This window comes from Scyliorhinus canicula, chromosome 1, assembly GCF_902713615.1.
Source record: "Scyliorhinus canicula chromosome 1, sScyCan1.1, whole genome shotgun sequence".
Taxonomy (NCBI): Eukaryota; Metazoa; Chordata; class Chondrichthyes; order Carcharhiniformes; family Scyliorhinidae; genus Scyliorhinus; species Scyliorhinus canicula.
This window is the reverse complement of record NC_052146.1, coordinates 41,094,129-41,117,138: the sequence shown is the minus strand read 5'-3', so window position 1 is coordinate 41,117,138 and position 23,010 is coordinate 41,094,129. Positions and strand designations below refer to the sequence as shown.

Genomic DNA, 23,010 nt, shown 5'->3' with positions numbered 1-23,010 from the left:
CTAACCACTGCTACCACGCCGCCTGGCAATTTGTTACACTGCTCGTCTGGCAAGCCATAAACTGGCCCCACCATATTGCAATCCTTCAGTGCTTATGCACTATTCGGCAGCAAAACACCCCTCAATTGTGTGGGGAAAATTCCACCTTGAGCGGAAGCCACCAAATGTATGACCACTCACTCCATGGCCCCCACCAGAAATCTACTCCCAGGATTTCAATCAAAGGCTCTTCCCTCCACCTTTGTTCTATTTTTCACTTTTATTTTGCCCCCTTCCAAGTCAATTTTCTTCAGTCCCCTAAGTCACTTACAACTGCCCTTTATAAATCCCAACTTCCCAAAATTTTGGCTCCTGGTTTGCCACAATACTTTGTGTAGTTGTTTATTGCTGAGCCAATTCTTCACATCCACCTCTACTACCATTGACCCCAACAAAACTTTTACTCTCTCCTATCTCAGTCTACCATCCTGGTATGGTTTCCATCTTTGCTCTCACAATTTCAAGAGGAACAGACATGAGCATAGGTAGCGCACACGTAATTTACCAGATGGTGAAATAAATTGCATCAAATCCCTACTACTGCATAATCACCCTAAAGGTTAAAGATAAATCCCAGGTTCTTTTCTCTTCTACCCTGTCTCTCTTCTTCTCCCACCCCCCCCACCCCCCCCCCCAACACCTAAGATTGAGACCCTTCACCGTGCCAAGCTTCCTCCACTTCCTCAGCTCTGAATCCTCATTTCCTCTACTAATTTTCATTTTCCCCCCCATATCCTCATTGAGCTCATCTCTTCTCCATGAGTAGCAGCACGGTTAGCACTGCTGCCTCACAGCACAGGGACCCAGGTTCAATTCCAGCCTTAGGTGACTGTGTGGAGTTTGCACTTTCTCCTCATGTCTGTGTGGGTTTACTCTGGGTGTTCCTGTTTCCTCCCACAGGGGAAAGATGTACAGGGTAAGTGGATTGGCCCTGATATAAATTGTCCCTTAGTCTCCAAGAATGTATAGGTTAGGTTTATGGGATATGGGGGGGCATAGTGGTATTTCCACTGGACTAGTCATGCAAAGACCAAGAATAATGCTCAGGGGACCTGGGTTTGAATCCCATCAGGGCAGCTGATGAAATTTGAATTCTGTAAAAATCTGGAATTAAAAGTCTAATGATGACCATGATGTCGTAAAAACCCATCTGGTTCACTAATATCCTTTAGGGAATGAAATCTGCTGTCCTTACCTGGTCTGGCCTATACGACAGATCCACAGCAGTGTGATTGACTCTTGAATGCCCTCTGAGATACAAGCCACTCAGTTCAAGGGCAATTAGGGATGGGCAATAAATACTGCCCAAGCCAGCAATGCCAGCATCCCACGAATGAACTTAAAAGAAAACCTTGCTAATCCTTGGAAACCACCATTATATCGATGTTCTCTGTCGTCTCCAAAGTTCTTAACCTTTTTGCCTTCTAAATCCCTACTCATCTTTCCACAGCTCTTTGTTTGAAACTTTCCACGCTGCTTTCTGTCCAGCCCATGATGTAGGAGGTATGAGGGAAGTACAATCTTAGACTCTCAGACTGACTTTATTGTGAACTTAGCCTCCATAAAGAATTGAACAAGGAAGCCATTATAGTACTGCATTCATATACCACATTTAGTCCTGGCTGACTACATTTTGACTTGCCAATGTTTCTGTTGTGTCTTGGTTCAGTACAGTTTGTAACAATGGAATTTGGGAATGCTGTTATACTCTGTTCTCACTGCTTGGGTGGGAGAGATAGTTCCACCTGTGTGCAGCATGGTGGTGCAGTGGTTAGCACTACTGCCTCATGGCACCAGGGACCCAGGTTCAATTCCAGCCTTGGGTGACTGTGGAGATTGCACTTTCCCCCATGTCTGCATGGGTTTCCTCACACAGCTCAAAGATGTGCAGGTTAGTTGGATTGGCCATGATAAAATTGCCCCCATAATGTCCAGGGATATGCTGTTTAGGTGGGGTTACTGGGCTAGGGCCAGGGAGTGGGCTTAGGTAGGATGCTCTTTCAGAGGGTCGGTGTAGACTTGATGGGCTGAATTGCCTCCTTCTGCAGTATAGGGATTCTATGTACACTTAAAATATACAGATGTTCAAATTCAAAAAGAATAGGATTCGACTTCCGGCGGGGGAAGAGAGCGATCGCAGGTGGAAGAGCTCCTGAGGGGGGAACACAGTTGCGTCCCATTCCTCACGAAGAACTTGCGCCTAAGTGCGCGAACTTGGCCGACTTGGGCCCCCGCACAGCTACCCAGACTCCGAAATGGAGCAAAGTCGGAGCCCTGAGCGCTCAGGAGCAGAGCGAGTGACAAAGACACAAAGAGAGAGCTCCCCCCGGGGGAGAAGGAGAAGAGGCCGCAAGGGACCGGAACGGTAAGCTACGGCCCGGGGGGGGGCGAAAGGTGTGCGAGAGGAGCTGGGGCCGGAAACCAGGAAGCAGCTGGGTGGGGTTGACTTAGAAAAGAAAACTGTTAAAAGGACGGAAAATTCCCTCTCTTTCCACGTGTCTCAAAAAACAAAACCAAACTTACCTGAAAAGAATCTTTTTAGAAGTGTGGGGGAGAAAAAAAAAGGAGGGGGGAAAAAAGGAAAAAAAAAAGGGGAAAGAAAAGGGGGGAAAAATGCGAGAGGGGAGCCAAAGCAGAGGGAGAAAGGGCACCAAAATCAAACAGGGCAATACACGAGCCCACTCAGACGAGCTAACCGGCGCAAGAAGCGGCAGAATGGAAGCCTCGCCGCAACAAAAAGAACTGGGTAGACACGAGCTTCTATCCCCTGGGCCAGAGGGGAACTGGAAGGCAGCCTTTGCCGAGGCACTGAGAGAACACCAGCAAGAAAGCAAGGCAGGGACCAAAGCAGACATAGAGGCCGCAGTACAGGCAGCAATGGCCAAGGCCCTGGCGGAGGTGCAGCCCGCCCTGGGCAGAGCAGAGAACTGGAAGCCCCAGAGGAGAAACTGGAAACCCAAAAGGCGACCATTAAGGAGCTGGAAAATGCCGCGACTGACATGAGCGACCGGATCACAGCCCCGGAGAAGGAGGTGGCGAGACTGGGCACAAGCAATGGAGCCTGAAGGGCAGGATGGATGACCAGGAAAACCGCTGAAAAAGACAATGTCAGGATAGTGGGCCTACCAGAAGGGATCGAGGGTAGGAACCCCATGGCCTACGTGGCCGAGATGCTGGGCAACTTAGTGGAGAGAGAAACTTTCCCCAACCCACCAGAAATGGACAGAGCACACCGGTCGCTGCATCGGAAGCCCAGGGCGGGGGAACACCCGAGGGCAGTCATAGCTAAACTGCACCCGTACAAAGTCAGGGAAACAATCCTCCGCTGGGCCAGGCAAAACAGAACCTGCAAATGGGAAGGACAATTCATTCGAGTGTACAAGGACATTGGAGCAGACCTCGCCAGGAGACGGGCCGAATTCAATAGAGCGAACTTCACAAGAGCAATATGCACTTTGGTATGCTGTACCCAGCAAAACTCTGGGTCACATACCAAGAAAGAGAGTATTTCTTTACAGTCCCCACCAACGCAAACAAGTTTATCGAGGAACACGGGCTGGAAAACCAACAGCGAGGGTAGAAATAAGGGGCCCCTGGCAAGGGGCAGCAACACGCTGACGGGGGGTGTGAGGCAATGCCAGGCCCCCCCCACCCCCAACATGGCAAGCGCACCCTGAACAAAAAGCAAACTGCTACCCAACAAACCGGCACAAACCAGGTCCCAGCATGAGGGTAAGAGAGTAGCGAAGAAGGGAGAGCAAACGGGGGGGGGGGAACGCAGGGTAGGACGGGGGAAGAGCGGGCCGAAAAACGCAGAGGCTGGGCGGCGGAGAAGTGAGACAGTTACTCCCGAGGGGGGGGGGGGGGGGGGGGCATCGCACTCACAAGAAAGCTAGCACTGGGGACATGCAAATAAGCAGGGCCGCAGCGACCCCCGAACAGGGGACGGCGCCAGGCAGAGAGAGGGAGACTACTCAACAGAGGCGGGAGAGCAAACCGGGAAAGAGGGACAAATGAGGGATATACGGGAGAGGGGGAGAAAGGCGGAGGAAAAGGAGAGACTGGAGGGGGGGCGCAGGGGTGGGGTGGAACACAGGGACGGAGGGAGAAAAACGAGGCTAGAAAAGGAAAAGGGCTACAGAGTGCCACAACCAAGGGCTCGGAACAAGGAATAGCTGCAAGCATCCACCCAGTACGGCCTCTGGGCGAAGGGAGACCCCAGAGTGCAGGGGGCTACCTGCGTGGCGGACGCATCGTGGGCGGCCATGTCGGGTGCCTCCTGGACAAAGGGAAACCCCGGAGCGCAGGGACCTGACATCATGGAGAGAGCAGTGACAGCGGCCATCCTGGATGGCCCCCTAACAAGGGGGAACCCCGGACGGCAGGGGCACGTCCACCAGGTGAATATGGTTAATCCTACAGGAGCGAGGGGACAGAAGTCCCCACCAGGATAGTCACCTGGAACATAAAGGGACTCAACAGCCCAGTGAAAAGATCCAGAGTCCTCAACCACCTAAGAAACATGAAGGCAGACATAACCTTCCTTCAAGAGACACACCCAAGAGAGCAGGACCGACTGCGGGTAAGAAAGGGCTGGGTGGGACAGACCTAATATTCCTGTTATGGGACGAGGGCCAGGGGAGTGGCAATACTGATCAGCAAATGGACGATGTTTAGGGCGACAAAGACGGTTACGGACCCAGGGGGACAGTACGTCATGGTTAGCTGGACCCTGGATGGAGCACCGGTAGTACTAGTTAACGTGTACGCACCCAACTGGGACGACACAAGCTTCATCAAGAAGACCATGGCAGAAATCCCTGACATAGTGACGCACCGGCTAATCATGGGGTGGGGGGGGGGACTTCAACTGTGTACAGGACCCAGCGACTGACAGATCAAACCCCAAGACAGGGAAAACCTCAATCATGGCAAGGGAACTCGGTCACTTTATGGAACAGATGGGACCGGTGGACCCCTGGAGGTTCGCCCACCCAGGGGAGAAGGAGTTTTCCTTCTTCTCCCCAGTACACAACGTATACACCAGGATTGACTTCTTTGTGGTGGGGAAAACGGTGCTTCCGGGTATAGACAAAGTGGAATACTCCGCAATTGTGATAGCAGACCACGCTCCGCACTACATGGACGCGCGGCTGGAAACGGGCAAGGCCCTACGCCCCACATGGCGATTGGACGTTGCCCTACTAGCTGACAAGGTCTTCAACGAAAAGATATCGCAGGCCATAGAAGAGTATACCGAGAACAATCAGAACGGGGAGATCTCGCCCTCCACCTTCTGGGAAGCGCTAAAGGCTGTACTAAGAGGGGAAATCATCGCTTTCAAAGCGCGAACAGATATGGAGGAAAGGGCGGCTAGGCAGCAGCTGGTTGACTCCATACTGGAGGTAGACCGTAAATACTCCGAGGCCCCACCTGTAGAGCTCCTGGCGGAGAGGAAAGCGTTACAAAGGAACTTTGATCTGCTGTCCACCAGGAAAGCAGTGCTTCAACTCCGCCAAGCACGTGGGACACTATACGAACATGGAGACAAAGCTAGCCGCCTGCTGGCACACCAGCTGAGAAAGCAGGCAGCCCACCAGAGAAATTGCACAAATCAGGGATACTAGAGGCACATTAGAAACAGAGCAGAAAAGATCAACAAAGCATTCAGGGCCTTTTACTAAGGGCTGTACACCTCAGAGCCCCCAATGGGGGAGTCTGGGATGAAACGGTTCCTTGATGGACTGGGCATACCAGTCATAGGGGAGAGCAGAAAATGGGGCCTGGAAGCACCACTAGCACTGGGAGAGATCATGGACAGCATTAGCTCCATGCAGACGGGGAAGGCGCCGGGACCGGACGGATTCCCGGCGGACCTCTACAAAAAATTTGCGACAGCACTGGCCCCGCATCTGCGGGAGATGTTCACAGACTCACTGGCTAAGGGCACACTGCCACCCACGTTAGCACAGGCCTCAATCTTGCTGATACCCAAGAAAGATGAGGCACCCTCAATTATGACGCGAGAGCGAGGTCGGTAATCAAAAGGCTTTAATCTACAGAGAACTAAACAGCATCCGAGAGAAGTGTGCTCACCACATAGAGCCTTATCCTATATACCGTTTCCTGGGGGCGTAGCCAGAGGCGGAGTCCCCCAGGGTTAAAAGCATCTTAAAGGGGCAAGGTATTAAAGGTCAGGTACCGTTTACAGCAGTTATTAATACCGTTCATCACATTCACCCGTTTAAAAAAAAACACACATAGTCCGTCAGGGGTGAAGTGGAGTTATAAGTTCAGTCTTTGTGGTGGTCTGATCGTCCGTGCTGACTTTCGCTGCTCCGGTGGTGGCGCCGTGGATGCGGTCGGTTCCGATGGTGGTATATCCGGGAGCACGGTTGACTGACCCTTTGCCCGCCTTGGAGGGGGTATCAGAGGTGATTAGGGTGATCAGTGCTGGCACCGGCTGGGGGGCAGGGGGCGCTATGGGGGGGGGGGGCGCTGTCGGAGTCGGCGGTCGGTGCGGGGTGGGGAGCGTCGGTAGAAGGGGGGGGGGTCGGTGGGGAAAACGTCGGGGTCGGTGGGAGAGTCGGTGGGGTCGGTGGGAGAGCCAGCAGGTGCCAGGTCTCGCAGGGAGACAGTGTCCTGCCTGCCGTCGGGGTGCTCGACGTAGGCATATTGAGGGCTTGCGTGCAGCAGGTGGACTCTCTCGACTATTGGATCCATTTTATGGCTCCTCACGTGTCTCCTGTGTAGGACTGGACCCGGAGTCGTCAGCCAGGGTGGAAGTGAGACCCCAGAGGTGGACTTCCTGGGGAAGACAAACAAATGATTGTGAGGGGTCTCGATCGTGGCCATACAGAGGAGCGACCTAATGGAATGCAGGGCATCGGGTAGGACCTCCTGCCAGCGGGTGATTGGGAGACTCCTTGACCGTAGGGCTAGGAGGACAGCCTTCCAAACTGTCGCGTTCTCCCTCTCCACTTGCCCGTTTCCCCGCGGGTTATAGCTTGTCGTTCTGCTCGAGGCGATGCCCTTGCTGAGCAGGTACCGACGCAGCTCATCGCTGATGAACGATGTACCCCGGCCGCTGTAGATATAAGCGGGGAAACCAAACAGTGTGAAGATGCTGTGCAGTGCCTTGATCACGGAGGCCGAGGTCATATCGGGGCAGGGGACAGCAAAAGTGAAGCGGGAGAACTCACCGATGACGGTGAGGAAATAGATGTTGCGGTTGGTGGACGGGAGGGGCCCTTTGAAGTCCACACTTAGTTGCTCAAAGGGCCCAGAGACCTTTATCAAGCGGGCCTTGTCTGGTCGATAGAATTGCGGTTTGCATTCCGCACAGATCTGGCATGCCTTAGTCATGGCCTTGACCTCCTCTGTGGAGTAGGGTAGGTTGCGGGACTTGATTAATTGGGCAAGCCGGGTGACCCCCGGGTGGCAGAAGTCATCGTGGATGGATCTCAGGCTGTCCAATTGCACATTGCCGCACGTGCCGCGGGACAGGGCATCTGGGGACTTATTGAGCTTCCCCAGGCGATATTTAATATCGTACGTATAGGTGGAGAGCTCTATTCTCCACCTCAGAATTTTGTCATTCTTTATTTTGCCCCGTTGTGCGTTATCGAACATAAAGGCGACCGACCGTTGGTCAGTGACGAGGGTGAACCTCCTACTGGCTAGGTAGTGCCTCCAGTGCCGCACGACCTCCACTATGGCTTGTGCCTCCTTCTCGACTGCAGAGTGCCGGATTTCTGAGGCGTTGAGGGTTCGGGAGAAGAACACTACTGGCCTGCCTGCCTGGTTGAGGGTAGCAGCCAGGGCGACGTCTGATGCGTCGCTTTCTACTTGGAAGGGGATGGCTTCGTCCACCGCGTGCATGGCGGCCTTGATGATGTCGGCCTTGATACGGCTGAAAGCCGTCAGGGGAAAAAACGTGGTTTTAATGAGTGGTCGGGCTTTGTCCGCATATCTGGGGACCCACTGGGCGTAATAGGAGAAAAGCCCCAAGCACTGTTTGAGTGCCTTGAGGCTACGGGGAAGGGGAAGTTCCTTAAGGGGAAGCATGCGGTCGGGGTCTGGGCCTAGGACCCCATTGTCCACGACGTAGCCGAGGATGGCTAGCCGGGTTGTGTGAAACACGCCTTTCTCTTTGTTGTACGTGAGGTTGAGGGCCCGGGCAGTCTGGAGGAACCTCCTCAGGTTTGCATCGTGGTCCTGCTGATCATGGCCGCAGATGGTGACGTTGTCCAAGTACGGGAAGGTGGCCCGTAAGCCGTACTGGGCCACCATATGATCCATTGTCCTCTGGAAAACGGAGACTCCGTTTGTGACACCAAAAGGGACCCTGAGGAAGTGAAACAGTCGACCGGCTGCTTCGAAAGCCATGTAGGGGCGGTCCTCTGGGCGGATAGGGAGTTGATGATAGGCCGATTTAAGGTCGACCGTGGAGAATACCCGATACTGGGTGATGTGAGTCACCATTTCTGCTATGCGGGGAAGTGGATACGCATCAAGTTGCATAAAGCGGTTTATGGTCTGGCTATAAACCATGACCATTCGCTGCTTTTCCCCGGAGCGGACTACCAATACTTGAGCGCTCCAAGGGCTGTTGCTGGCCTCTATGACCCCCTCTTTTAGTAGCCGCTGAACCTCTGACTTGATGAAAGTCATGTCTTGGGTACTGTACCGGCGACTCCTGGTGGCGACGGGCTTACAGTCGGGAGTGAGGTTCGCGAAGAGGGAGGGTGGCGCAACTTTGAATGTCGCCAGGCTGCAGACCGTGAGTGGGGGCAGGGGTCCGCCGGACTTCAGTGTCAGGCTCCGGTGGCTGCACTGAAAGTCCAGACCGAGCAGCAGAGGGGCGCAGAGGCGAGGGAGGATGAAGAGTTTAAATCGGGTGTATTCAGCGCCTTGCATTGCATGGTCAGCGACACAATACCCCGTGATTTGTAGCGAGTGGGACCCCGAAGCGAGGGCAATAGTTTGGGAGTCGGGATGGGTGCGCAGGGAGCAGCGCCTTACCCTGTCTGGATGGATAAAGCTCTCCGTGTTCCCGGAGTCGAATAGGCAGGGAGTGTCGTGGCCGTTGACTTGAACCTGCATCATTGAGTTCCGCAGGTGCTTTGGCCGCGATTGATCGAGTGTGATCGCTCCTAGTTGCGGGCCGTCAGAGTCGAACTCACAAAATGGCCGCCCGGAGTCACAAGATGGCCTCCCGCCGCCGGTCGAACGTGTCGGGTTTCGAAGATGGCCGCCGCCAAGATGGCGACTCGCACGAGGTCAATGACACGTCGGAAGTGGGCGTGCCCGGCCGCAGCGCGGCCGCGTTGCGGGGTCTGTGAGACCAGGAGCTTGATTTCAGGGCCTGGTGAGGGTTTCGTTTGTGGCCTTTGGGCCCAGCCAGGCAGACTTTAGCGAAGTGCCCTTTCTTCCCGCAGTCGTTGCAGATCGCGGAGCGGAGCGGGCCGGGCAACGCTGACGTGGGTGCTGGCCTTGCCCACAGAAATAGCATATGGAACCCCCGGAGTGAGCGGATCGCCGCGCGGCACAGGCCTGTAGCGTGGCTGAGTCTGCAGGGGATCGAGAGGGGTTCGCAAGGTCCGCGGAGTACGTACGGAGGTTACGGTGGGCCGTTTCGAGAGAAGAGGCGAGCGTTACCGTGCCCTGGAGATCCTTTGCCCTGTCTTCTAGGAGCCGCTGCCGGATGTACGAATACCTGATACCAGACACAAGGGCGTCGCAAATTTGCAAGTTCCTGTGGTCTTCTGCCGTCACTGCTTTGTGGTTGCAGTTCCTCGCGAGCGCAGTTAGTCTATCCACAAACTCGTGGAAACTCGCTGCAGTTGAGAACAAATGTCTGTCATGTACCTCGTTAGTAAGGGATGACATCGGTGCTATGGAGGATAAGGTTGAATCCATTTGGGTGGAAATCAGGAATAGTAAGGTGAAAAAGTCACTGATAGGAGTAGTCTATCGGTCACCAAATAGTAACGTTATGGTGGGGCAGGCAATAAACAAAGAAATAACTGATGCATGTAGAAATGGTACAGCAGTTATCATGGGGGATTTTAATCTACATGTCGATTGGTTTAACCAGGTCGGTCAAGGCAACCTTGAGGAGAAGTTTATAGAATGTATCCACAATAGTTTCCTAGAACAGTATGTAATGGAACCTACGAGGGAACAAGCGGTCCTAGATCGTGTCCTGTGTAATGAGACAGGATTGATTCATGATCTCATAGTTAGGGATCCTCTCGGAAGGAGCGATCACAATATGGTGAAATTTAAAATACAGATGGAGGGTGAGAAAGTAAAATCAAATACTAGTGTTTTGTGTTTAAACAAAGGAGATTACAATGGGATGAGAGAAGAACTAGCTAAGGTAGACTGGGAGCAAAGACTTTATGGTGGAACAGTTGAGGAACAGTGGAGAACCTTCCAAGCGATTTTTCACAGTGCTCAGCAAAGGTTTATACCAACAAAAAGGAAGGACGGTAGAAAGAGGGAAAATCGACCGTGGATATCTAAGGAAATAAGGGAGAGTATCAAATTGAAGGAAAAAGCATATAAAGTGGCAAAGATTGCTGGGAGACTAGAGGACTGGGAAATCTTTAGGGGGCAACAGAAAGCTACTAAAAAAGCTATAAAGAAGAGTAAGATAGAGTATGAGAGTAAACTTGCTCAGAATATAAAAACAGACAGTAAAAGTTTTTACAAATATATAAAACAAAAAAGAGTGGCTAAGGTCAATATTGGTCCTTTAGAGGATGAGAAGGGAGTTTTAATAATGGGAGATGAGGAAATGGCTGAGGAACTGAACAGGTTTTTTGGGTCGGTCTTCACAGTGGAAGACACAAATAAAATGCCAGCGACTGATAGAAATGAGGCTATGGCAGGTGAGGACCTTGAGAGGATTGTTATCACTAAGGAGGTAGTGATGGGCAAGCTAATGGGGCTAAAGATAGACAAGTCTCCTGGCCCTGGTGGAATGCACCCCAGAGTGCTAAAAGAGATGGCATGGGAAATTGCAGATGCACTAGTGATAATTTACCGAAATTCACTAGATTCTGGGGTGGTCCCGGTGGATTGGAAATTAGCAAACGTGACACCACTGTTTAAAAAAGGAGGTAGGCAGAGAGCAGCAAATTATAGGCCAGTGAGCTTAACTTTGGTAGTAGGGAAGATGCTGGAATCTATCATCAAGGAAGAAATAGTGAGGCATCTGGATAGAAATTGTCCCATTGGGCAGACGCAGCATGGGTTCATAAAGGGCAGGTCATGCCTAACTAATTTAGTGGAATTTTTTGAGGACATTACCAGTGCAGTAGATAATGGGGAGCCGATGGATGTGGTATATCTGGATTTCCAGAAAGCCTTTGACAAGGTGCCACACAAAAGGTTGCTGCATAAGATAAAGATGCATGGCATTAAGGGTAAAGTAGTAGCATGGATAGAGGATTGGTTAATTAATAGAAAGCAAAGAGTGGGGATTAATGGGTGTTTCTCTGGTTGGCAATCAGTAGCTAGTGGTGTCCCTCAGGGATCCGTGTTGGGCCCACAATTGTTCACAATTTACATTGATGATTTGGAGTTGGGGGACCAAGGGCAATGTGTCCAAGTTTGCAGATGACTCTAAAATGAGTGGTAAAGCGAAAAGTGCAGAGGATACTGGAAGTCTGCAGAGGGATTTGGATAGGTTAAGTGAATGGGCTAGGGTCTGGCAGATGGAATACAATGTTGACAGATATGAGGTTATCCATTTTGGTAGGAATAACAGCAAACGGGATTATTATTTAAACGATAAAATATTAAAGCATGTCGCTTTGCAGAGAGACCTGGGTGTGCTAGTGCATGAGTCACAGAAAGTTGGTTTACAGGTGCAACAGGTGATTAAGAAGGCAAATGGAATGTTGTCCTTCATTGCTAGAGGGATGGAGTTTAAGACTAGGGAGGTTATGTTGCAATTGTATAAGGTGTTAGTGAGGCCACACCTGGAGTATTGTGTTCAGTCTTGGTCTCCTTACTTGAGAAGGGACATACTGGCACTGGAGGATGTGCAGAGGAGATTCACTAGGTTAATCCCAGAGCTGAAGGGGTTGGATTATGAGGAGAGGTTGAGTAGACTGGGACTGTACTCGTCGGAATTTAGAAGGATGAGGGGGGGATCTTATAGAAACATTTAAAATTATGAAGGGAATAGATAGGATAGATGCGGGCAGGTTGTTTCCACTGGCGGGTGAAAGCAGAACTCGGGGACATAGCCTCAAAATAAGGGGAAGTAGATTTCGGACTGAGTTTAGGAGGAACTGCTTCACCCAAAGGGTTGTGAATCTATGGAATTCCTTGCCCAGTGAAGCAGTTGAGGCTCCTTCATTACATATTTTTAAGGTAAAGATAGATAGTTTTTTAAAGAATAAAGGGATTAAGGGTTATGGTGTTCGGGCCGGAAAGTGGAGCTGAGTCCACAAAAGATCAACCATGATCTCATTGAATGGTGGAGCAGACTCGAGGGGCCAGATGGCCTACTCCTGCTCCTAGTTCTTATGTTCATGTTCTTATGAAGCATTTCTTACAGTATTTTGACCGCCGCGTCATAGGTCGTAGCGTTCTCGATCACGGCGGAGAGTCAGTGGCCCACCCGGCCATGTAGTAAACGCAGCTTGCGAGCGCTGTCGACATCAGTCGTTGAGGAGTCCAGATAGTCCTCGAAACAAATTTCCGGGGCTCCTGGGGTCCAGGTTGGGTTTCTCCGGTTTTAGAGCACTGTCCATCTTGATGTGTCTGTAGATTAAATTGAGGCACCCTCAATTACGACGCGAGAGCGAGGTCGGTAATCAAAAGGCTTTAATCTACAGAGAACTGAACAGCATCCGAGAGAAGTGTGCTCACCACATGAAGCCTTATCCTATATACCGTTTCCTGGGGGCGTAGCCAGAGGCGGAGTCCCCCAGGGTTCCAAGCATATTAAAGGGGCAAGGTATTAAAGGTCAGGTACCGTTTACAGCAGTTATTAATACCGTTCATCACAAAAGATAAAGACCCAATGGAATGTGGGTCACACAGACCCATCTCACTGCTGAACGCAGATGCCAAAATACTGGCCAAGATTCTAGCCAAAAGGCTTAGAAGACTGCGTGCCAGAGGTGGTCGCAGAGGACCAGATGGGCTTTGTCAAAGGTAGACAGCTTACCTCCAACATCAGGTGCCTACTGAACGTGATAATGACCCCCTCCGGGGAGAGGACACCAGAGGTGATCGTCTCCCTCGACGCAGAAAAGGCCTTCGACAGAGTCTAATGGAAATACCTCATAGAGGTACTGGAGCGGTTCGGGCTTGGAACAGGATTTACCTCCTGGGTAGAACTATACATCCTCCCATGGCGAGCGTACGGACAAACAACACCGACCTCCAATACTTCCAGCTGCACAGGGACACCAGACAAGGATGCCCACTTTCCCCGCTGCTGTTCGCTCAAGCAATCGAGCCACTAGCAATTGCGCTCAGAGCGGCAAAAAGCTGGAGGGGGATCCGACGGGGCGGCAGAGAGCACAGAGTCTCACTCTGTGCAGATGACCTATTCCTCTACATTTCGGACCCACAAAGTAGCTTGGACAGAATCATCGGCTGGTTTAGCTCACTGGTCTAAATCGCTGGCTTTTAAAGCAGACCAAGCAGGCCAGCAGCACGGTTGATTCCCGTACCAGCCTCCCCGGACAGGCGGCGGAATGTGGCGACTAGGGGCTTTTCACAGTAACTTCATTGAAGCCTACTCGTGACAATAAGCGATTTTCATTTCATCGCGCTCCTGAAAGAGTTTGGCGCCTTTTCGGGCTTGTAGCCATCTGGGGTGGCCACGTCCCAATTACAAAATGGACAGTTGCAGAGAATGAAGGGAAAATTGGACAATGCTAAGAAAGCAGGCAAGTGCAAGGTTTGTCTGTGGATTGGAGTTTGCAGCTCCCAGACAAGACCGATACTGCAAAGCAATTAGCATACTAATGAGCTATCTCCAGGGACAAAAGAGAAACATTTAAGCAAACGGTACCAAAGCAGAGACCCCGGCGCCAGTGGAGACTAAAACAAAGCAGGCCAACGGTCACCTAGCGAGCCCAGCGATCAGGCAGCCACCCCTTTATTGGAGAAAATCAATACCGATGATTAGGTTATGGTCCAATTAATTGGGGCCAAGTTCAAGGCCCGCCCAAAAGCGCGTGAAGCCCCTTTGGGGTATAAAAAGAAGCCCCCAAGTCAGAATCGTTCTTCTTGGCCTTGGCTCTCAGCAGCGAGAGACCTGTCTAGCAGCTGCACCAGACAAGTAAATCCAAAGTCAACGCACGCTATGAGATAGACCCTCCTAGCTACTATTCTATACAAATTCGATGCTAGCAGCCTCAGAACCGGACAACGGCCATTGTTTCTCTGACTGAGTGAGCACCCAAAGCTAAGTATAGGCTTTTAGTAGTAGTGATAGTTTAGTTGCTAGAGTTTGTGCATGAGTATAATGGACTGTGTGTAAATAAATGAGCATTGATTTTGAACTTACTAACTGGTGTATTGAGTCTTTGATCAGTATTCGGTTTTGAACCTTGTGGCGGTATCGAAAAGATACCTGGTGACTCTTGAGAAAACGTAATTAGAATTAAGGACAGCGACCATATTAACCGCCATAAACAGAGCCAATTAAGGAGAGAGCATAACAAGCAACAGGCTAGAAACTCAACATGAGCAAAAGCGAGATCTTCCCGGTACGCCCACAAGTAGGTGGGGCAGCACTAATATGAAAAATGAAATGAAAATTAAATCTCTTATTGTCACGAGTAGGCTTCAATGAAGTTACTGTGAAAAGCCCCTAGTCGCCACATTCCAGCGCCTGTCCGGGGAGGCTGGTACGGGAATCGAACCGTGCTGCTGGCCTGCCTTGGTCTGCCTTCAAAGCCAGCAATTTAGCTCAGCGAACTAAACCAGCCCCACCGTTTGTGGGGACCAGTGCTAAATGGGACTTGCCTGATGTCCCCGAGGAGTATAATAGGACTGCCATTTAAACAAGCCTGACACAAATTCCGCTACCTGAATAGCCCATGACTGGAAAGGGATCCACAAATGGAACCTCACCAGTCTGACAGAGGAAGTAAAAAAGGACCTGCAACGATGGAACTGATGCGACCATCAATCCTGCTCTGGCCAAGACTGCAGGAAACTACAAAAGGTCGTGAATCACGCAAACCAGCCTCCAATCCATTGACTCTATCTATAATTTCCCGCTGCCTCAGAAAGGCAGCCAGCATAATTAAGGACCCCACGCACCCCGGACATACTCTCTTCCACCTTCTTCTTCCATCAGGAAAAAGATACCAAAGTTTGAGATCACGTACCAACCGACTCAAGAACAGCTTCTTCCCTACTGCCATCAGACTTTTGAATGGACCTACCTCGTACTAAGTTGATCTTTTCTCTACACCTTGCTATAGCTGTAACATTATATTCTGCAGTCTATCCTTCCTTCCCTATGTACGGTATGCATTGTTTGTACAGCATGCAAGAAACAATACTTTTCACTATATACTAATTGTGGAAGGGAAGTTAATGATTTACCAACTTAGAAGCATGCTGGGAATATTGACTATATTTTAACACTGCTTTTGAGCGAAAATAAGCAGGTCAAGTAATGTAACCTAAATACTGCTTAGTATCTTTTACTCGGCCTTATTATGATAATAAGTTGTTCTTCCGAAGGACAACAAAATGCGTACTTGAATTGTTTTTAAACCAAGGGCAAAACATTCATATTTCCTCTTGCGTATGTTCCCAAGCTTTATCTCTTCAAAGTTGTTTATTTCACACTATAAATATAATGGTTTTCGACTGCATAACTCAGTGCAGTGCACTGGCTTTTGCGGCTGGGGCACTCTCTCTCCACAAGTATATTTGTGTCAATAAATTTCCTTAAATCGAACCTCAAGGAATTTGTCTTTATTATGATTTCCACGACACTAATACATGTGACAATAATAAATCAAATCAAATCAAATCAACCACACAAGACGGAGAGTTGAAGTGACCTGTGGCTTTAATCAGCTAGAACTGTGCCTGCCTGCGACTGCTCTGTCCGAAGAGCCGCCTGCAGGGCAGCAGCTCTATATACCTCCCCTCAAGGGGGCAGAGCCAGGGGCGGAGCCCACAAGGGCAACAACATAGTACAATGCAACACAGTGGTGAATGGCTGTCATAATACATTCACCACAGGAACACACCCTCACTCCCTCGTGGGGAGAGTCCAGGCGATCAAAATGAACGTGCTGCCAGGTACCTCTTCCTATTCAAATCCATCCCGATCTACATCCCCAAGGCCTTTTTCAAAGCATTAGATAAACTAATCATGGCATTCGTATGGGGGTGGGGGGGGGGGGGGGGGGAATGCTAGGATCCCAAAGAAGGTCTCACAAAAAACAAAATTAAGGGGAGGGCTAACCCTCCAAAACCTAGAATTCTACCACTGGGCGGCGACGGCTGGTGAATAAGGGGATGGATCAAGGAGCCAGAAGCCAAGAGGGTGCGCGCGGTAGAGGCCTCCTGTAAGGAGACCTCCCTCCGGGCCCTCACCACGGTGGCACTCCCATCCCCACCCAAAAACATTCCAGCAGCCCGGTGGTGATAGCAACCCTCCAGTCCTGGAATCAACTACGGCAGCAAGGTGGCCTGACCAAAATGTCAGACAAAGCTCCCATCTGCAACAACCATAGGTTCACACCTGCACTGACTGACGCCACCTTCAAAAGGTGGAGAAGGACGGAGGGACACTGACAGTCAGGGACCGATACACCGACGGCAGGGTCGTGACACTGGACGAACTGATAGAGAAATTCCAGCTGGCCATGGGGAACGAGCGAAGGTACCTGCAACTCAAAAAATTCCTACGAACAGAGACAAGGACTTACCCACAACCGCCACGACAGAGATTACTCGAAGAGTTACTGGACGCGAGCATGTTAGAGAAAGGAAACTGTAGTGACATATATGGCCAACTGGTAGAAAGGGCCGACACAGTACTGGACACAGCAAGAATGAAATGGGAGGAGGACCTGGGGATCAAAATAGGGTGGGGACTCTGGAGCGAAGCACTGCATTGGGTCAACTCCACCTCCACGTGCACAAGGCTCAGCCTGACGCAACTAAAAGTGGTACACAGAGCCCACTTAACAAGAACGTGTCTGAGTAGGTTCTTCCCGGAGGTGGAGGATAGATGTGAACGGTGCCAAGGAGGCCCGGCCAAGAATGCCCACATGTTCTGGTCTTGTCCCAGACTTGCGCGTACTGGACAGCCTTCTTCGAGGCAATGTCCAAAGTGGTGAGGGTGGAGCCATGCCCCAAAGTGGCGGTCTTCGGGGTTTCAGACCAGCCAGATCTATTTCTGGGGAGGAGGGCAGACGCCCTTGACTGTTCGGCTGGCAGTCAGCAGCACAACCTAAAGCTGCAGACTGGCTGCCCGACCTCTCGGAATCTCTCCAAATGGAGAAAATCAAATTCGCCATCCGAGGGTCAGACGACGGCTTCCACAGAACGTGGGAGCCAGTCATCCAATTGTTCTGGGACTTGTTTGTGGCCAACAAACAAGCAGAAGAATAGCCAGGTAGCCAAAAACCGGGGGAAAGCAGCCAAAGCATGAGAGGGAGAGATAGACCGGGAAGGTCAATCTAAGAGGAAGGAAAGGCGAACCACGGCGGGGAAGAGACAGGGAACAATAGAGGAGAGCCAAGAAGGTAGGTGGGGTGGGGGGCGGGGGTTAACGTTAACCAACTTGACATCCACAGGAACAGAGAAAAAGGAGAATACAGGCGGAAGACGGGAGGGCCGGCTGAAGCGGTAGTGTGCATGAGAAGACAACGGCGGCGAAATCCGTCCGGGAGAAGCGAGGGGCAACACCACCCATTTGAGGATTGCCCTCCGGAATTGTCTCTATGGCACAAACAGATGCCTACTTGTGTATATCCTGTGTATATAACGGCAACTATACTCTGTTCAAAAATCCAATAAAAAACATTTATTAAAAAAAATTCACAAAGAATAAAATTTACCATTCTTTGTGATTTATTCTGAATGAAGGGTGTTGAGGTCATTACATTTTTGTCAAATAGGCAACTATTATTTTGCTACTGGCATAACTAAAACCAAAGCAAGACTTCCCTAAAGTACTTTAGCAAAATTATAGCATGAAGTGAATCTTAAAATATCAACATGCAAGTGGTATTACTTTGTGTTATAAATTTGGCTAAAACCATCTCTGTTGTATTTAATCCCAGCAGTAGAGATGATGTGATTTATTGGGGGAGAGTTCTAATATGAAGTATGAGAGAAAAAGTGGCATCTTAAAAGTTACAAATTGAAAGATACTGATGATGACCCTATAAGGATATTGGAACCCCGGAATGTTGAACAGCAGTTTATGGATGTACATCTGTTAGATTATTGTAAGGTGTCATGTCACAGTGTCCCACATGAGTAGAGACAAAGACATTCAACGAAGCTGACTGCCTCGAGTCCTTCCCTCAATTCTGACAATAGTTTTAAATGTGCCATATTCTCTTGACCTGGTAGCAGGTTTATGAAAATTTGGTTACTGGACTGGCTAGTTTTATATCTGAAGATCAAGAACTCCACAATCAAAATATTAATTACTTAGTTAATGTTCTTCAAAGCAATTAAAATAAAAATAAATATTAACTCACATGTCCAAAAACTTCAACCTCAAATCGTATTCCGTATGCTTTGAATAATGTTCTTGTTTCTATTCCACTCATATTTATGAAGTATTTAGCAAATCTGGTTTTAATTAAAGAATATTACAATTCATTTACTGGATAATATAAGCAATGACTTTTCTTCAGTTGTCTTTTGGGTACCTTAACCACACTGTAAACCTTTACCCTTCCCTGTAATTATTGCAAGACCAACCCTATGCTGAAGAATTGCACTAAACACGGAGCAGTGTTGACAGGTCTACAATCCTGACTGTTCCTCGCAGTGTGAGAATATGGAATTGCCAGATAAACTGCACAATGGTTTTTTTCTCAAGCCAATTTTGAAAATTTTCCATTTTGGAACTGATGATTTTTCTGAACTTTGTCATTCAGTCACTACATATTTAATTGAATTTATGTATTTTTGCCCATAGACCTTCATAAAAGAATGGGAAAACTTGGATGTAGGTTACGTTACCCAATCTGAATTACGGTATGCTCAATCATTCCCGCACTTATATACCCAACTATCAGTTTCTGTACCCAAAAGCTTCACAACTCATTGTAATGGTCCTCTGTCAAGCTAAAGAATCATCTATGCAAATTTCCTGCTATTACACTGGTTCAAAAGGGGTGTAAAATTAAGCCTAGAATTTTAGGCGAAGCAGGAAACAGGTTTTTTTTGGTGTTTACGTATGATTGGTTTTGAGTGTTTAAAAAATATATATTTATCCTGACTTTAAAGCTGGAATTTTCTGCCATCAGTATAATGCACATTAAAAATGAAAAACTTTAAATTATTCCATGTTCTTAAATATGTTGAACAGCAGCTGATGGATGTACATGTTAGATTATTGTAAGGTGTCAAGATTTTCATTGTCACCATGTCACACTTTTTTTCATGTGCATGCATGAATCAACGGAAACAGGAACATAGTGGGAATGTAACTACTGATAATGCTGTGGAGATTAGTTCAAATCCCAGCATAACAGCTGGGGGAATTAAAGAGTTAATCTCTGTGAATTCTCACAACATCTCATCGGGTTGACTAATGTTGTTTGGGGAAGGAAATCTACCACCCTTGCCAGATCTGACTGACGTCTGACTCCAGCAATGTGATTGGTTCTTAAATGCCCTCTGAAATAGCAAGCTACTCGGCTTCGCCAACCCACTAAGTAAAAGCAGAACAAAATAATATGAACCACCCACAATTTAATATGACAAATACGGCACATAGCTTCGATGACCCTGCAATGTTCTCCTCACTAACATTTTGGATGTGTCAAAATTGGGAGTGCTGTCCCACAAACGAATCAAGCAACACCCTGATATCATACCCTTAGAATTATATATTACAGCCAATGCCTCAAACTCCACATCATAAGCTATGTCCTGTCCCACTAGTAAGATAGACAGTCTATGGTACAGGCAAAATGATATACTACTAGTTGGGAGTGGCCCTATAAGTCCTCAACATTGAGTCTGGACCCTATGAAATCCTGTGGCATCAGGTCAAACAGGCAAAGAAATCTCCTGTTGATTAATACCAAGCAGCCTCCCTCAACTGATGAATAAATATTCCTCCATGTGGAAAACGCACTGGGGGTAGCATAGACACTGAATGTTCTCTGCTTGGGACTTATCACCACGAGTAGCTTGTAGCATCACTTGTGACGAGCTGGCCGGCTATCTGGCAGATTGGGGCTGCAGCAGATGGCAAGAGAACCAACATCAAGGAAAATCCTGCTTGACTTTCTCTTCACCAATCTACGTATCAATGATACATTTGTCCAGGGCAGTACAGGTATGAGTTTCTGCCACATAGCCATTAAAAAATCTGTTTGCAGGTTCTATACTGAAATGATTGATCCCAGAAGAGATGTTGCTTTCCATCCTCTTAACTAAGGATTCTAAAAATCATCATTCAGTGACCCCTGAGGGAGCATCAAGTATGGGAAGAAGTTGAGATCCTTCCCCCAAATAAATACAGCCGAGTATATTTTTTTAAATTTAGAGTACCCAATTATTTTCTTTTCCAATTAAGGGACAATTCAGCATGGCCAATCCACCTAACCTGCACATCTTTGGGTTGTGGGGGTGAAACCCACACAGACACAGGGCGAATGTGAAAACTCCACACGGACAGTGACCCAGAGCCAGGATTCGAACCCGGGTTCTCAGCACCGTAGGCAGCAATGCTAACCACTGTGCCACGTGACGCCCTGAGCCGAGTATCTTGTTAATACCATGTAGCTTACAGAATGGCAACTCAGATGAGGTTTTAGAGGGAGAAATTAGTGGCAAAATTACATCTGGATTTGGTTGAGGGTTCATTCCCATAACCAACAATTCATTTTACTTCGTAAAGTGGTTAAGATTTTTTGCGTCAGGTTCCACAGCTGAAAGTTGTAAACTTTAATAAAACCATTCTCGCATCTCCTCTCTTGGAAGATGCTGATTCACATTGGGGTATGGTGCCATGAATACCGACAGCAATCAAGTGAGCATCTTTTGAATGCATGGTCACCAGACGAGTCAGCCATTCACAGTCAAATCCAATCCTGACTTCCTGTAACATCCACAAGTATACATTCCATCTACAATCACTAAATGAGAATGTAAAATTAAAACAAAAAATGCTGAAAATATTCAGCAGGTCAGGCAGCATTGATGGAGAGAGAAGCAGAGTTAACCTTTCAGGTTGATGACCTTTCATAAGGAGCATGAACATAGCTAATTTCTCTTCCTTTCCACTCGTCAAGCACAGGGATTTATGTCCAAGAGTAGCTATGACTGATATAGATTAGGCATCATGGTCCTGGACACCTGCATTTCTGTAGAATCTGCCAAGTAGCAGGCATTGACCAAGCCGGTAGAAAACAAAGGTTAGGTTTATTTACGCTATACAAGAATCTCCAATCCCCGAAGGGTCTCCCTCGGTCGGGGTTTTATAGTGAGCCTTTCCCTTGTTAAAGAGAAGCCCTGCCCCATTACCGGGAAAGTTCGTACTCTGTGGAGGTCACGGGGAATCTGATAGTTCTTATGCTGTGACCTGCCAAAGGTTATACCACCCCCCCCCCCCCCCCCCCCAACCCCCCAAACACCCTCAAGTCCGGAGAAATGGCCACATCCATGAGTGGGTCCAAGGAACCTCTAGTTTTCTTAGCCCGGGAACTGCCTTCAGGGACCGACATCGTGGCATCCGGAGGCGTAAACTGAACTGGGGAGCATATTTTAGCATAGAGAACCTTGGCAGAATCAGCGGAACTGAGGTGGCCATGGATGCTGTCACGATGGGCTCTGGCGGTGGCAATATGTCCATGTCGGTTTTGGAATCGGCGCTTCGCAGGGCCTTGTCCGGCATCTCGGTGTTCCCAACGGCCGAATCCGGCTTTTCCATGGCTGACACAACCGGAGCCAATGGTGGTGGGGGTGGCAACGCGAGTTGTGGGCAAGTCTGGTCAGGAACGTCCAGAATCTGGCGTGAAGGCGATGTGCCCACAGAGGTGATCCACGTATTGATTAGACTCGCGCCCCTTTTCTCATACTCAGTAAGAGACTGGCCCCGTCTGGGCTAACACGACACCTGGGATCCACATGGCGCCCTCACAAAAGTTGCAACCGTGCACCGGATCTCCCAAAGCGAATGTGCACAAGGCATACGCCGCCCTATGTCAGCCTCAGTTCTTACCTGGACCTGGCGGACTTTTCTGGCAATGTCCATGATAACAAAACTCAACCAAGTGTGAAGGCAGTGACCCATCAGTAATTCGGCTGCAGCGACCCCTGTTGTGGCGTGCGGCATCGTCCAGTCGCAATAAAGGGAACCACACCACTCGAGTATTCCAGGAACCCAAGATCTGTTTTTTCATTCGGAACTTGAATGTCTGGACCGCTCCCTCCACTAATCCATTTGGTGCCGCGTGGTATGGGGCAGTATGCATGTGTCAGATGCTAGTCGTGATCATGAACGCCCCAAACTCTGCACTCATGAAATCCATTCCATTGACTGAGACCAGCACCTCTGGAATCCCTGTCGATGGTGGCCCGAGCTGTTGTTACCTCCATCCACTTTGAGTGAGTGTTCATGACTATGAGGAACATCGTTCCTTGGAACGGTCCCACAAAATCTATGTGGAGGCAGGACCAAGGACAGCCCGGCCACTTCCATTGGTGGAGCAACGCCACTGAAAATGAAATGAAAATTGCTTATTGTCACAAGTAGGCTTCAAT

The 23,010-nt window shown here is 49.2% G+C and overlaps 1 protein-coding gene across 4 annotated transcripts in view; it reads right to left on the bottom strand.

Annotated features, from left to right (window-relative positions):
- Positions 1-23,010, bottom strand: part of LOC119961814 (P2X purinoceptor 4-like) — a 137,825-nt gene that overhangs the window by 16,554 nt on the left and 98,261 nt on the right. For all 4 annotated transcript variants that reach the window (XM_038789174.1, XM_038789202.1, XM_038789193.1 and 1 more), the window contains one exon: positions 18,765-18,858. In XM_038789174.1, coding sequence (XP_038645102.1) covers positions 18,765-18,858 — 94 coding nt within the window. The remainder of the gene's footprint in view (positions 1-18,764; positions 18,859-23,010) is intronic.